This window comes from Rhinoraja longicauda, chromosome 4 (assembly GCF_053455715.1).
Source record: "Rhinoraja longicauda isolate Sanriku21f chromosome 4, sRhiLon1.1, whole genome shotgun sequence".
Taxonomy (NCBI): Eukaryota; Metazoa; Chordata; class Chondrichthyes; order Rajiformes; family Arhynchobatidae; genus Rhinoraja; species Rhinoraja longicauda.
In genome coordinates, this window is record NC_135956.1 from 88,889,562 (window position 1) to 88,904,617 (window position 15,056).

Here is a 15,056-nt window from a genome sequence, read left to right on the forward strand (position 1 = left end):
GGGCTTGTGTTCACTGGAGTTTAGAAGGATTAGAGGGGAATCTTATAGAGACGTATAAAATTATAAAAAGGACTGGACAAGCTAGATGCAGGAAAAATGTCCCCAATGTTGGGCGAGTCCAGAACCAGGGGCCACACACAGTCCAAGAATAAAGGGGAGGTCGTTTAAAACTGAGGTGAAAAGAAACTTTCTCACCCAGAGAGTTGTGAATTTGTGGAATTCTCTGCCACAGAAGACAGTGGAGGCCAATTCACTGGAGGAATTTAAGAGAGAGATAGATAGAGGCTAGTGGAATGAAGGGATACGGGGAGAAGGCAGGTACAAGTTACTAATTGTAGATGATCAGCCATGATCATACACTGTATACACTGGAATTTAGAAGGATGAGAGGGGATCTTATCGAAACGTATAATATTATTAAGGGGTTGGACACTTTAGAGGCAGGAAACATGTTCCCAATGTTGGGGGAGTCCTGAACAAGGGGCCACAGTTTAAGAATAAGGGGTAGGCCATTTAGAACTGTGATGAGGAAAAACTTTTTCAGTCAGAGAGTTGTGAATCTGTGGAATTCTCTGCCTGAGAAGGCAGTGGAGGCCAATTCGCTGAATGCTTTCAGGAGAGAGCTAGATAGAGCTCTTAAGGATAGCGGAGTCAGGGGGTATGGGGAGAAGGCAGGAACGGGGTACTGATTGAGAATGATCAGCCATGATCACATTGAATGGCGGTGCTGGCTCGAAGGGCCGAATGGCCTCCTCCTGCACCTATTCTCTATGTTTCTGTGTTTCTATGTTCAATGTCCTTGCTGCCAGCAATGTGCTTGAGAAGGTATCATCCCTTCACCACTTTCATTGATAACTCAGCCACCATGTTTTGTGATCACTGCAGGGTGAGAAGGGTGAACCCGGAGCTATTATCACCGCAGATGGATCATTGCTGGCCTCAACGTCAAACGGTCAAATGGTGAGTGGAGGGAACGAGTGAAAGGAACTTTCAACTTCTCTACATCGGCGATCGTTTCGCTCAACACCTTCGCTCAGTCCGCCTCAACCAAACTGATCTCCCGGTGGCTGAGCACTTCAACTCCCCCTCCCACTCCCAGTCTGACCTTTCTGTCATGGGCCTCCTCCAGTGCCATAGTGAGGCCCACCGGAAATTGGAGGGACAGCACCTCATATTTCGCCTGGGCAGCTTGCAGCCCAGTGGTATGAACATTGACTTATGGCTGATCTATCTCTCCTCCCTCCTAACCCCATTCTCCTGCCTTCTCCCCATAACCCCTGACACCCGCACTAATCAAGAACCTGTGTATCTCTGCCTTAAAAATATCAATCAATCGCAAGAGTAACTAAAAGCTGCCAGGTTAGTCCTTACACACTGGATTATTCACAAAATGCTAGAGTAACTCAGCAGGTCAGGCAGCATCTCAGGAGAGAAGGAATGGGTGACGTTTCGGGTCTAGACCCTTCTTCAGACGATGTCAGGGGGGCGGGACAAAGGAAGGATATACTGTCTTCCTGTCTCCAACTGAGCACTTCAACTCTCCCTCCCAGTCTGACCTTTCTGTCATGGGCCTCCTCCAGTGCCATAGTGAGTCCCACCGCAAAGTGGAGGAACAGCACCTCATATTTCGCTTGGGCAGCTTGCAGCCCAGCGGTACGAACATTGACTTCTCCAACATCAGATAGTTCCTCTGTCCCTCTCTTCCCCTCCCCCTTCCCAGTTCTCCCACTGTCTTCCTGTCTCCACCTATATCCTTTCTTTGTCCCCCCCCCCCCCCCCCCGACATCAGTCTGAAGAAGGGTCTTGACCCAAAACGTCACCCATTCCCTCTCTCCTAGATGCTGCCTGACCCGCTGAGTTACTCCAGCATTTTGTGATACCTTCGAAAGGAACTTTCAATTGCACTGCTGGTACAACTGAACCAGGATTGCTTGACGCAACAAGTTCTGGCTATTGATCGTCATGACTTATCTTTCTCACAGGGTCAGCCAGGCCTCCAGGGACCACATGGACCTCCGGTAGGCCATCTTTCTACATAAGACCAACTTTACTTGCATGCATCATATGTTCCACTGTAAATCGTAATTGTAATCTGCTGAACTGGGACTTCAGACTAGTTATGAGAGCGTGGAAGTGACTTACCCAAACACTACTGAGGATGAGTATTCATGGGCTTGATTGATCATTTTAGCTCTTTGATACTGAAGGAAGCATGCAGGTACAGCAGGCAGTGAAGAAAGCCAATGGAATATTGGCCTTCATAACAAGAGGAGTTGAGTATAGGAGCAAAGAGGTCCTTCTACAGTTGCACAGGGCCCTAGTGAGACCGCACCTGGAGTACTGTGTGCAGTTTTGGTCTCCAAATTTGAGGAAGGATATTCTTGCTATTGAGGGCGTGCAGCGTAGGTTTACTAGGTTAATTCCCGGAATGGCGGGACTGTCGTATGTTGAAAGACTGGAGCAACTAGGCTTGTATACGCTGGAATTTAGAAGGATGAGAGGGGATCTTATCGAAACATATAAGATTATTAAGGGGTTGGACACATTAGAGGCAGGAAACATGTTCCCAATGTTGGGGGAGTCCAGAACCAGGGGCCACAGTTTAAGAATAATGGGTAGGCCATTTAGAACTGAGATGAGGAAAAATCTTTTCAGTCAGAGAGTTGTGAATCTGTGGAATTCTCTGCCTCAGAAGGCAGTGGAGGCCAATTCTCTGAATGCATTCAATAATAATAATAATAATAATAATAATAATATTCATTTATTGTCATTGCAACGAGTACAACGAAATTAAAAAAATAGCCAATCCTGACGGTGCGTACAAACATATATGCAATAAATGCAAAAACAAATAAATACATAAATACAATTAAATACAATTAAATTAAGTACAAGATTTTTTAACGGTGTTGCCTAGTGCAAAGGTAGTGTTCAGTTCTCGTATGGCCCTGGGGTAAAAACTGTTCTTAAGTCTGTTTGTTCGGGATTTGATCGACCTGAAACGTCGACCAGAGGGCAGATGAACAAACAGACGGTGGCCGGGGTGGGATGGATCTTTTATTATTTTGCCTGCTCTACTGAGGCAGCGTAGGCTGAACAGGTGCTCCAGGGAGGGCAGTGAGCAGCCGATGATCTTCTGGGCCGTCGTGATGACCCTCTGAAGGGCCTTCCTGTCCTTTTCTGAGCAGCTGGCATACCAAGTGGTTATACAGTATGCCAGCACACTCTCGATGGAGCAGCGATAGAAGGACAACATGAGCTTCTCCTGCAGGTTGGTTTTCCTGAGGATCCTCAGGAAGTGGAGTCTCTGCTGTGCCTTCTTTACTGTGGTGATGGTGTTGGTAGACCAGGTAAGATCCTCTGCGATGTGCGTACCCAGGAACCTGAAAGCTGGTACCCTTTCCACACAGACCCCATTGATGTAGAGTGGGTCGTAATCTCCACTGGTTTTTCTAAAGTCAATTATAAGTTCCTTTGTTTTGGAGGAGTTCAGGACCAGATTGTTCACTGAGAGAGCTAGATAGAGCTCTTAAGGATAGCGGAGTCAGGGGGTATGGGGAGAAGGCAGGAACGGGGTACTGATTGAGAATGATCAGCCATGATCACATTGAATGGCGGTGCTGGCTCGAAGGGCCAAATGGCCTCCTCCTGCACCTATTGTCTATTGTTTTGGCGCGGCAATGTTTTTTTCAATTTAGTTTAGAGACTCAGCGTCGGAACAGGCCCTTCGGCCCACCGAGTCCGCACTGACTAGCAATCCCCCCACGCCAACACCATCCCACACACACGCGCGCGTTAGGAACAATTTAGCAGGTCACGGGGAGAACGTACAAACTCCGTTCAGACCAAGCACCCGTCGTGAGGCTCGACTCCTGGGATAAAAAACAATAGACAATAGACAGTAGGTGCAGGAGGAGGCCATTCGGCCCTTCGAGCCAGCACCACCAGGTCACGGGGAGAACGTACAAACTCCGTACAGACGGCGCCCGTAGTCGGGATCGAACCTGAGTCTCCAGCGCTGTAAGGCAGCAACTCTACCGCTGCGCCACCGTGCGTTCTTACACTTCTACACCATGTCGACTCAGACAGGTAGAAAGTACTTTTTTCAATTGACTGTACTACATGCAGTAAAACGGTTGCAGGTTCGATTCTTGGTTTGAACTGAGCTTGCTTATGTGTACTAGAACACCAATTTGACTTCACTTGAATCAGGGAGGTTATCTATAAGAATCCCCACTGCAGGTTGTGGTCGCGTGACTCCATTCGGCAAACGTTGTAAGGCTGGAGAATGAAACAAGATTAGCCTTCTCTCACAAGTGCGGCACGGTGGCGCAGCGGTAGAGTTGCTGCCTTACAGCGAATGCAGCGCCGGAGACCCGGGTTCCATCCCGACTACGGGTGCTGCCTGTATGGAGTTTGTACGTTCTCCCCGAGATCTTCGGTTTCCTCCCGAACTCCAAAGACGTGCAGGTTTGTAGGTGAATTGGCTTGGAAAATGTAAAAATTGTCCCTAGTGTGTGTGTGTGTGTGTGTGTGTGTGTGTAGGATAGTGTTAGTGCGCGGGGATCGCTGGTCGGAGCGGACCCGGTGGGCCGAAAGAGCCTGTTTCCGCGCTGTATCACTAAAACTAAACAAACGAAACAAACGCCACATGCGACTGAAGTGAGATGAATTCCACTGGTAAAACAATGTAGGAGGTGCCAGCAGTTAATTAATGTTCTATTCTGTTTTGTAGTTTAGCACAATCCGCAGGCGTTGCCACTTTCATTTCACTGCACATCTTGTATATGCATGTGACAAATATACTTGACTTAACTTGACTTGACTTGCCCACAGTATCTCCCGTGCCCAACGGTCAGACATACCCACCCTGCCTGCCTGCCAGCCCACACGCTGGCACGTTCCAGCACCAGCTGTGGAACTGGGCAAGGTTACAGTGTGCGATCGATGCTGGCCATTTTCTGTTAAGCAAATAAAATGAAAATTCAGAGCAACGACTTCATATATATCCAAATTTGGAAGCTTGGAATAGGTTCCGTTAAAACGACCTGTTGAAAGACGTCGTGTATTCTGCATCCACGTTGCTGCAGAATAAGGGTGAGCAGCTGCCAGCTCCATCCAGTAGCAAGTAATGGAGTAAAACAGTGGATGTATTCCAAGAGAAAATGGGTTTGAGAATTTGGATTCCCTTTAAAAACTGCAGGCATGAACGGTCCGTCCATGACATGGGGGAAAGGCAGTGGGGGCCAATTCTCTGAATGCATTCAAGAGAGAGCTAGATAGAGCTCTTAAGGATAGTGGAGTCAGTGGGTATGGAGAGAAGGCAGGAACGGGGTACTGATTGAGAATGATCAGCCATGATCACATTGAATGGCGGTGCTGGCTCGAAGGGCCGAATGGCCTCCTCCTGCACCTATTGTCTATTGTCTATTGTCTAACAGCAGGCGGCCGAGACTACTCCAGGACCTTGAGAAGCATTTCTGCCGCACGAACCCTCTGTGAAACGCCAGGGCTTTCCCCAGGCTCCCCTTGGTTCAACCTGTAGGCGGCTGTGGTCACATCCGCCAGCTCAGAGCAAGAACTTAGTTTGGAGATGCAGCGTGGAAACAGGCCCTTTCGTCCGGCATATTGTGTCTGTCTACCTTAAACATAGAAACATAGAAACTAGGGGCAGGAGGAGGCCATTCGGCCCTTCGAGCCAGCACCGCCGTTCATTGTGATCATGGCTGATCATCCACAATCAGTAACCCGTGCCTGCCTTCTCCCCATATCCCTTGATTCCGCTAGCTCCGGGAGCTCTATCTAACTCTCTCTTAAATCCATCCAGTGAATTGGCACACTAACACTATCCTACACACACTAGGGACAATTTTTACATATTACCCAGTCAATTAACCTACATACCTGTACGTCTTTGGAGTGTGGGAGGAAACCGAAGATCTCGGAGAAAACCCACGCAGGTACAAACTCCGTACAGACGGCGCCCGTAGTCAGGATCGAACCTGAGTCTCAGGCGCTGCATTCGCTGTAAGGCAGCAACTCTACCGCTGGGCCACCATTTTAAAACAAAGCTGCACTTATATTTTGGTCGGTAGAAACAATTGAATGATTTTATATGCCCTCATTTGAAGTGCATGCTAATATGATTCAATATCATTCAAGACATGTTGTAACTGCATTTGTTTTTAGGGGCGAGTAGGAATTCGGGGACCGAAGGGGGAACTTGGCCTACCTGGCAGGCATGTAAGTTTAAAGATGTCGAAGAAAGAGGGAATAGAAGAAAATGTTATTCTTACATAAATAAATGCATCAATAAACATGTTTTCCTTGCAGGGTCGCCCGGGATTAAACAGTCGAAAGGGTCAGAAAGGTGAACGTGCCGTGGTACGTGAGTGCTGGTGATATCCGATCTCAGATGTGCTTCTTATTTCCGTTGGCTTATTAAAGGGCCTGTCGCAGTTAGGCGACTGCCGGCGACTAGGGGTGTCACGGGCACGATCGTGAGGAGTCACGGTCCTTCCATCACAGTGAAGGGGGTGTCTGGAGGAGTCACTGTGATGGATGTTTGTGTTAAAACTGTGCGTCTTGTGTCTTCTACTCTGTACTGTTGTGGCTGCGTGGCAAATGATTTTCCTTCAATTCATTTTGAATGACAATGAAGGTCATTCAAAACTCAATGAATCGTAGCGGATCTCGGCGCGGTGCGGAAACATTTTTCCAGCTAGAAGTTTCTTGTCGCCAGGTATGGTAGCTTATTGCGGGCGCTGTCTGTCGCAACGCTGTCCCCAGGTTTCCCAGGTTGTCGCAGTTGCATGTCCCGCTGAGTTACTCCAGCATTTTGTGTCTATCTTCGGCTTAACCCAGCATCTGCAGTTCCTTCCGACACGGTTTAATCAATGGTCTGCTTTCTTTGACAGGGCAGCGTTGGGTCACCTGGACCACCAGGGCCTCCTGGGCCTCCTGGATCTCCCGGTCAAACTCCCAACATCAGAGGAGTAAGTATTATCTCCCTATATCTTGGATTCCCTGAATTGCTCTTTTTCCCTTTTTTCACCTCTCTGCTCTTTGATTTAATTCACACGTACAGTATGTGTTTACTCTGCACTTGTTTTTAATTACGGATTAATTTTCCTCCAACTTTGAACAGACAGTTTTACCCGTTCCTCCCAGGCCACACTGCAAAATGCCAGTAAGTGTAACGAAGAATAAATGCCCTGATCATGCTCGGACAGTAACCTTCCCAGTTGACAGGCGGAGACAACAAACAGTCCGATAACCAGCCGTGAATGTGTGCTTGGCTCTCTGTTCAATAATAATCCTTGACACCTCTCTTCCTCTCTGCCTGTGTGCTTTGTCTTGAAAGCTGCAACTCAATCCTTAACACTTCAAACGTAAGTATTCGTCCCCTGTTAACAAAAAAAAGTGGACCAATTGCTCAGGCCTGCCCTCCAAACAACGAGTTAACACAATTGTGAAGATTTGAACAGCCTTTGGAAATGTTTCTTGTCATAGACGATAGACAATAGGTGCAGGAGGAGGCCATTCGGCACTTCGTGCCAGCACCGCCATTCAATGTGATCATGGCTGATCATTCTCAATCAGTACCCCGTTCCTGCCTTCTCCCCATACCCCCTGACTCCGCTATCCTTAAGAGCTCTATCTAGCTCTCTCTTGAAAGCATCCAGAGAATTGGCCTCCGCTGCTTTCTGAGGCCAGTTGTGCTGCCTCATGACATGGCCATCGCTGGAGGAAGTGAAATGGCCAGGATGCCACAGTATGTCTGCATATACAATAGACAATAGACAATAGGTGCAGGAGGAGGCCATTCAGCCCTTCGAGCCAGCACCGCCATTCAATGTGATCATGGCTGATCATTCTCAAGCAGTACCCCGTTCCTGCCTTCTCCCCGTACCCCCTGACTCCGCTATCCTTAAGAGCTCTATCTAGCTCTCTCTTGAATGCATTCAGAGAATTGGCCTCCACTGCCTTCTGAGGCAGAGAATTCCACAGATTCACAACTCTCTGACTGAAAAAGTTTTTCCTCATCTCCGTTCTAAATGGCCTACCCCTTATTCTTAAACTGTGGCCCCTGGTTCTGGACTCCCCCAACATTGGGAACATGTTTCCTGCCTCTAACGTGTCCAACCCCTTAATAATCTGAAGGGGTTGCATCTGCTACATCAATGTTAACATGGTACAAATATCAATGTGCCACCTGGTCTTCTTGTTTTTCTGACTGAGCAACAGAAACGTGTTAACGTTTTGATTACAGCGTTCGATTCATAAGTCCTTGGGGACTTATGAATCATGATGACTGGATCAACGATGTTGTGAGACTTCGCAGTCGGCACATTGCCGTTGCTTGCCAATGGTTCTGCCTGTTTCGGTCATTTCTGGGTGCCAGCTTCACCGAAGTGGGAAGGTATCTTTGTCGGCTCTCTGATGGAGTTCTGGCCCCACATCATCAGCTGTTCCAAAATGCCCTGCAAAACAGCTGCCAAACAAAGGCCTTTTTTTTTGGAATTGTCCAAACCCATTGAAGACATGAACTTCAGTCACATCGCAAGGCCTTCACAATAGACAATAGGTGCAGGAGGAGGCCATTCGGCCCTTCGAGCCAGCACCGCCATTCAATGTGATCATGGCTGATCATTCTCAATCAGTACCCCGTTCCTGCCTTCTCCCCGTACCCCCTGACTCCGCTATCCTTAAGAGCTCTATCCAACTCTCTCTTAAATTCATCCAGTGATTTGGCCTCCACTGCCTTCTGCGGCAGAGAATTCCACAAATTCACAACTCACTGGGTAAAAAAGATCCTCACCTCGATCTTCCTACATTGCATGATGGGACTTCAAGAATGATTTCCAGAGGCTCACACAATTGTCAAACACCTTGTCAATGAACCGTTTCAAAAGCATGGAATTAAATTGAAACGTTTGCAGCATGATGCATGGCAGTGATATTGTTGGTTTATCGTTTTGCATGATGAAGTGACTGAGAATGCATACTTGCTAAAATGGCTTCACCATTCGCTGTGCTTACACGTGGCACAGTACCTGCTAGATAGTAAAGTGTTTGTACCGCAGAATCTGGATAAACACATGCCTCATCTAGCAACCTTCTAGTCCCTCCAACCACTCTCCGGTTCTCGAGTGGGAAGTGCTCTACTCATTTAGCTTGCCATTAGTTGTGACGCAGTGCATTTAAATTTGTAATGAATCTGTATATTCGAATATTTCGTACACCGATCAGCCAAAACATTATGCCCACCTGCCTAACATGCTGTTGGTCCTCCGTGTGCAGCCCCATACGCAGCAGGGTGCGATGCACTGTGTATTGTGACACATTCCTCCCGTGACCACCATTAGAATTTTCTGTGACTTGTGCCACAGTCGACCTTCTGTCGGTTCGGACCAGACGGGATAGCCTTCATTGCCCTCGAGCGTCGATGAGCCTTGGGCGCCCAACACCCTGCCTGTCGCCGGTTTGTGGTTTGTCCCTCCTCGGACCACTGTCGGTCGGTACTCACCACTGCTGACCGGGAGCACCCCACAAGCCTTTCCCGCATCCAACACATCAACTTCAAGAACTGACTGTTCACTTGCTGCCTAATATATCCCACCCCTTGACAGGTGCCATTGTAACAAGATAATCAACGCTATTCACTTTGCCTGTCAGTGGTCATAATGTTTTGGCTGATCGGTGCATACGAATACAAATTTATGCCAACTATAAATTGTTAGAAATACGTCATTTGCGTTTGATTTTTATATAGTATAAAGTATTTAAAAAGTGTAAATAAACTTTGAGATTTATGCTGTTAAAATGTAAAGGTAATCCTGTATTACCAAGTGGATTGGCCAGCTGGTGTGGATTGATACAGCTTGTATTCACTGCCATTTGATCTCTTGCGATCCTTCTCTTTTAGATAAATGGTCAACTAGAACAGCAAGACTTTCTGGGTAAGTTAACTGTCATCATTTTGCTCTGATTTACAATTCTTTTATTAAATTGATTTAGTTTAGTTTCGTTTAGTTCAGCGATGCAGCGCGTAAACAGGCCCTTCGGCCCACTGAGTCCGCACCGACCAGCGATCCCCGCACACTAACACTACCCTACACACCCTCGGGACAATTTACATTTGTACCAAGCCAATCAACCTACATACCTGTACGCCTTTGGAGTGCGGGAGGAAACCGAAGATCTCGGAGAAAACCCACGCAGGTCACGGGGAGAACGTACAAACTCCGCACAGACAGCACCCGCAGTTAAGACTGAACCCCTGGTCTCTGGCGATGTAAGGCAGTAGCTCTACCGCTACGCCACCGTGCCACCCTACTTATGTTTTATTTCTGAGATGGCTTGGAATAAAAATCCCCCCTGTATTAATTATTCTGACTGAATGCTTTTCTCTCAGAATGTATGACCCATTTTTGTTGCTTCAGTGATACTTAAGTGAATAAGGGAGGATATCAGAATGTCTTGCATTTATATGGTCCACTCATGTTTTGAATTCAGGGCCTTACAATCTTGCCCCTTTGTTCTCTTTGACACAGTTTTAACCTTTGTGATCATTTGGATAAAATCAGCAAACTAACTCCGTGATCAATACTTTGCCCAATATTCTTAAATTAACAATGAAACCAAGAGTTTTTCCCATTCTCCATTGAATTTGATTTTGAAGGCTAAATAACATGGAAAAGATCAGGAAGAGGTTTGTGAACGTTTTCAGCAGCAACTCCAACGAATAAAATATTGCAACAAAAAAATGTCTGTTCATAAGGCCATAAGATCGTAAGTGATAGGAGAAGAATTGGGCCATTCGGCCCATCAAGTCTACTCCGCCATTCAATCATGGTTGATCTATCTCTCCCTCCCAACCTCCTGCCTTCTCCCCATAACCCTTGACAGCCGTACTAATCAAGAATCTATCTATCTCTGCCTTAAAAATATCCATTGATATCCCTGTTACACAAGGTGAGCCTGCTAATGAAGCTAATTAAAATGCAATATTTAATATTGCATTAAAATATGATGGACATTTCAGCTTGGTCACAGTTTCGTCACCTGATTCCAAAATAATATATATTTAATAGACAATAGACAATAGGTGCAGGAGTAGGCCATTCGGCCCTTTGAGCCAGCACCGCCATTCACCGTGATCATGGCTGATCATTCTCAATCAGTCCCCCGTTCCTGCCTTCGCCCCATACCCCCTGACTCCGCTATCATTAAGAGCTCTATCTAACTCTCTCTTGAAAGCATCCAGGGAATTGGCCTCCACTGCCTTCTGAGGCAGAGAGTTCCACAGTTTCACAACTCTCTGGGTGAAAAAGTTTTTCCTCATCTCCGTTCTAAATGGCCTACCCCTTATTCTTAAACTGTGGCCCCTGGTTCTGGACTCAGCCCTTAAGACCTGTGGGGAAAACAATAACTGCAGATGCTGGTTCAAATCGAAGGTAGACACAAAATGCTGGAGTAACTCAGCGGGTCAGGCAGCATCTCTGGAGAGAAGGAATGGGTGACGTTTCGGGTCGAGACCCTTCTTCAGACTTTATTTTAAGGTCTATATTTAAGAAGGCCTGTTGTGTCAAGAACGTAATTTTTATAACCTCCAAAACATTTGAACAGGGTAGATGAGATCATGGGTGCTGGAGCAGATTGTGTGTGTGTGTGTGAAACTTGTTGAAGCATATTTCTCAATGACTCATCATTTGTTGGCTGTTGATAATCATAGTGTTCAACCTCAGGAATGTTGTGAAGCAGCAAAAGGAGTCTTAGCCAAGTCACCTCAAGCACATGTCTAGACTGTTGCCGTAGAATGACCACACGCAGATGTCAGGGGAACACTACGCAACCTAACGAGATAACATAGGAGATTAGTGGGCAAAATTAGAGCACATGGTACTGGGGGTAGGGTACTGACATGGATAGAAAATTGGCTGACAGACAGAAAGCAAGGAGTGGGGATAAATGGGTCCCTTTCAGAATGGCAGGCAGTGACTAGTGGGGTACCGCAAGGCTCAGTGCTGGGACCGCAGCTATTTACAATATACATTAATGACTCGGATGAAGGGATTAAAAGTAACATTAGCAAATTTGCAGATGAAACAAAGCTGGGTGGCAGTGTGAACTGTGAGGAAGATGCTATGAGGTTGCAGGGTGACTTGGACAGGTTGTGTGAGTGGGCGGATGCATGGCAGATGCAGTTTAATGTGGATAAGTGTGAGGTTATCCACTTTGGTGGTAAGAATAGGAAGGCAGAGTATTATCTGAATGGTGTCAAGTTAGGAAAAGGGGACGTACAACGAGATCTGGGTGTCCTAGTGCATCAGTCACTGAAAGGAAGCATGCAGGTACAGCAGGCAGTGAATGTTGGCCTTCATAACAAGAGCATTTTGTGAATAAATACCTTCGATTTGTACCAGCATCTGCTGTTATTGTCTTATACTACATTGAATGGCGGTGCTGGCTCGAAGGGCCGAATGGCCTACTCCTGCACCTATTGTCTATTGTCTATTATCTATAATTGATCTCCTCATTCACTGTAATAATATAAAACGGGCCTTCCCATCGATTTATAGAATCTGTCTGCCAGTCGATATGGCACTAAGCTACTTTGGCCACCTTTTCTGACAGATATCTTTCTTTCAAAAGTAATCATTCCCCATTCATAATTTGTACCATGGTTGAAGAGGGAAATGAGACATAAGGAACTGCAATAGATGCTGGAATCGCGAGTAAACTATAGAGACTGAAGGGTCCCAACCTGAACCATAACCCATCCATGTCCTCCAGAGATGCTGGCTGACTCCAGCACTGCCTGGTGCAAATAGTTCATCAGTAGAAAATTACACCTGATTTCTAAAGCAAAGTAAACAGCCGTTGGTGTCGAAAATGTCAGAGATTTCTGGATATCTATAATCAACACTGTTTTGTTTTTCCAAAGGGCTGAAGGGGGAGAAAGGTTCTTTTGGATTACTCGGAATAAGTGGTGGTAAAGGCGAAAAGGGGGAGCAAGGATCCCAAGGACTACCAGGTATCGTGAAAGGTTTTATCCCTTTGCAATGTTCATTATTGAAACGTGCTCGGTGAGTAGGGGTTGCCAACTTTCTCACTCCCAAATAAGGGACAAAAGGTGACGTCGCCGCCCCGCGCCCCACGTGACCTCACCCAGCCAGCGGTCACGTGCTCCCGCTCCACCGATGGTGTCTGGGCCTAAAGGTCCGGGCCTACAGCGTCCGGGTTTACAGCATCCGTGCCTGCAGCGTCCCCCGGGCCTAAGGCGTCCGGGCCTACAGCGTCCGGGCCTACAGCATCCTGGCCTACAGCGCCCCCCGGGCCTAAGGCGTCCGGGCCTACAGCATCCGGGACTACAGCGCCCCCCGCGCCTACAGCGCCCCCTGGGCCTAATACGGGACAAGGGCGGTCCTGTACGAGACAAACTAATTTAGCCCAATATACGGGATGTCCCGGCTAATACGGGACAGTTGGCAACCGTATAGGTGAGGTAGTTTTAACAACCAGTCATTTATATGATTTCTTTTTAATTACTTTGCAGAAATTTCTAAACACCTGTTTTCGCTTTTTTATTATGGGGTATTGTGTGTAGATTGATGATTAAAAAAAAGAATTTAATCTATTTTAAAATAAGGCTGTAACGTAGCAAAATGTGGAAAAAGTGAATATACTTTCTGAGTGCACTGTAAGTGCATGTTACAGACTGCCACTTCAGTTCAGCACTGAAAGTTTGGGGATATCATGGTTTGCATGAACATTATGTTTAGTTTAGTTTGATATTGTCACATGTACCGAGGTGCAGTGAAAAGCTTTTGCTATCCAGTCAAAGACAAGACTGTACATGATTACATTCAAACCGTTCACAGTGGCACAGAGAAAGGATAAAGGGTACAACATTTTGTCCGAATAAAGATAGTCCAAATTTAGTCTCATAGCAAATATAGAAGACCCCATGGGAGTATTTTGAAGAGTAACCCCAAAATACCAAGCCAACACCTAACAGCAAACCAGCACCTAGAAAACAGATGATGTCACAAATACATCACAGATACATCAGTCTGAAGAAGGGTTTCGACCCGAAACGTCACCCATTTCCTTCTCTCCCGAGATGCTGCTGAGTTACTCCAGCATTTTGTGATACCTTCGATCTGTACCAGCATCTGCAGTTATTTTCCTGCGTAGAAAACAGATGTTGTGTTGATCGTATATAGAGTTTTGTTTGGTCATACTCTTCGTAACCTGGCTGCCATGTTCCCAAGTGGCACCTCAAACGAATACCATTGGCTGCACCAGGCTCAACGTTGCCTTGGGTGTATGAACATGCAAGAGAAATATAAATAGTGGCGGCACGGTGGCGCAGCGGTAGAGTTGCTGCCTTACATCGAATGCAGCACCAGAGATTCAGGTTCGATCCTGACTACGGGCGCCGTCTGTAAGGAGTTTGTACGTTCTCCCCATGACCTGCGTGCGTTTTCTCCGAGATCTTCGGTTTCCTCCCACACTCCAAAGACGTACAGGTATGTAGGTTAATAGACTGGGCAAATGTAAAAATTGTCCCTAGTGGGTGTAGGATAGTGTTAGTGTGCGGGGATCGCTGGGCGGCACGGACTCGGTGGGCCGAAGGGCCTGTTTCCGCGCTGTATCTCTAAATCTAAAAAAAATCTAAATCTGAATCTTAATTTACATTCCTCTGATTACACCAACACAGATTTTAATAAGTTTAAAAAAATTGTTGGTTAAATTATTTGTGAAACCTAAGAGGGAAGTATCTTTTTTACAAAATGGCTGCATCCTCCTGTTAGCCACACAGGTAGTACTGATGTAGTCACTTATCTTTACAGTGAAGCATATGTCCAAATCACACCAGGGCAGCACTTTAGACTTGCAAATACGGCGATAATTAACTGGGATTGCACTGTCAATAGACAATAGACAATAGGTGCAGGAGGAGGCCATTCGGCCCTACGAGCCAGCACCGCCATTCAATGTGATCATGGCTGATCATTCTCAATCAGTACCCCGTTCCTGCCTTCTCC

At 46.6% G+C, this 15,056-nt stretch overlaps 1 protein-coding gene across 4 annotated transcripts in view; it reads left to right on the plus strand.

Annotated features, from left to right (window-relative positions):
• LOC144592961 (collagen alpha-1(XV) chain-like) overlaps positions 1 to 15,056 on the plus strand; it is a 225,484-nt gene that overhangs the window by 186,379 nt on the left and 24,049 nt on the right. For 3 of the 4 annotated variants that reach the window (XM_078398342.1, XM_078398339.1, XM_078398340.1), the window contains 8 exons: positions 886 to 960; positions 1,983 to 2,018; positions 6,190 to 6,243; positions 6,334 to 6,384; positions 6,918 to 6,995; positions 7,148 to 7,189; positions 9,929 to 9,962; positions 12,950 to 13,039. In XM_078398342.1, the coding sequence (XP_078254468.1) occupies positions 886 to 960; positions 1,983 to 2,018; positions 6,190 to 6,243; positions 6,334 to 6,384; positions 6,918 to 6,995; positions 7,148 to 7,189; positions 9,929 to 9,962; positions 12,950 to 13,039 (460 nt within the window). The remainder of the gene's footprint in view (positions 1 to 885; positions 961 to 1,982; positions 2,019 to 6,189; positions 6,244 to 6,333; positions 6,385 to 6,917; positions 6,996 to 7,147; positions 7,190 to 9,928; positions 9,963 to 12,949; positions 13,040 to 15,056) is intronic. The other variant, XM_078398341.1, reaches the window with a different exon arrangement.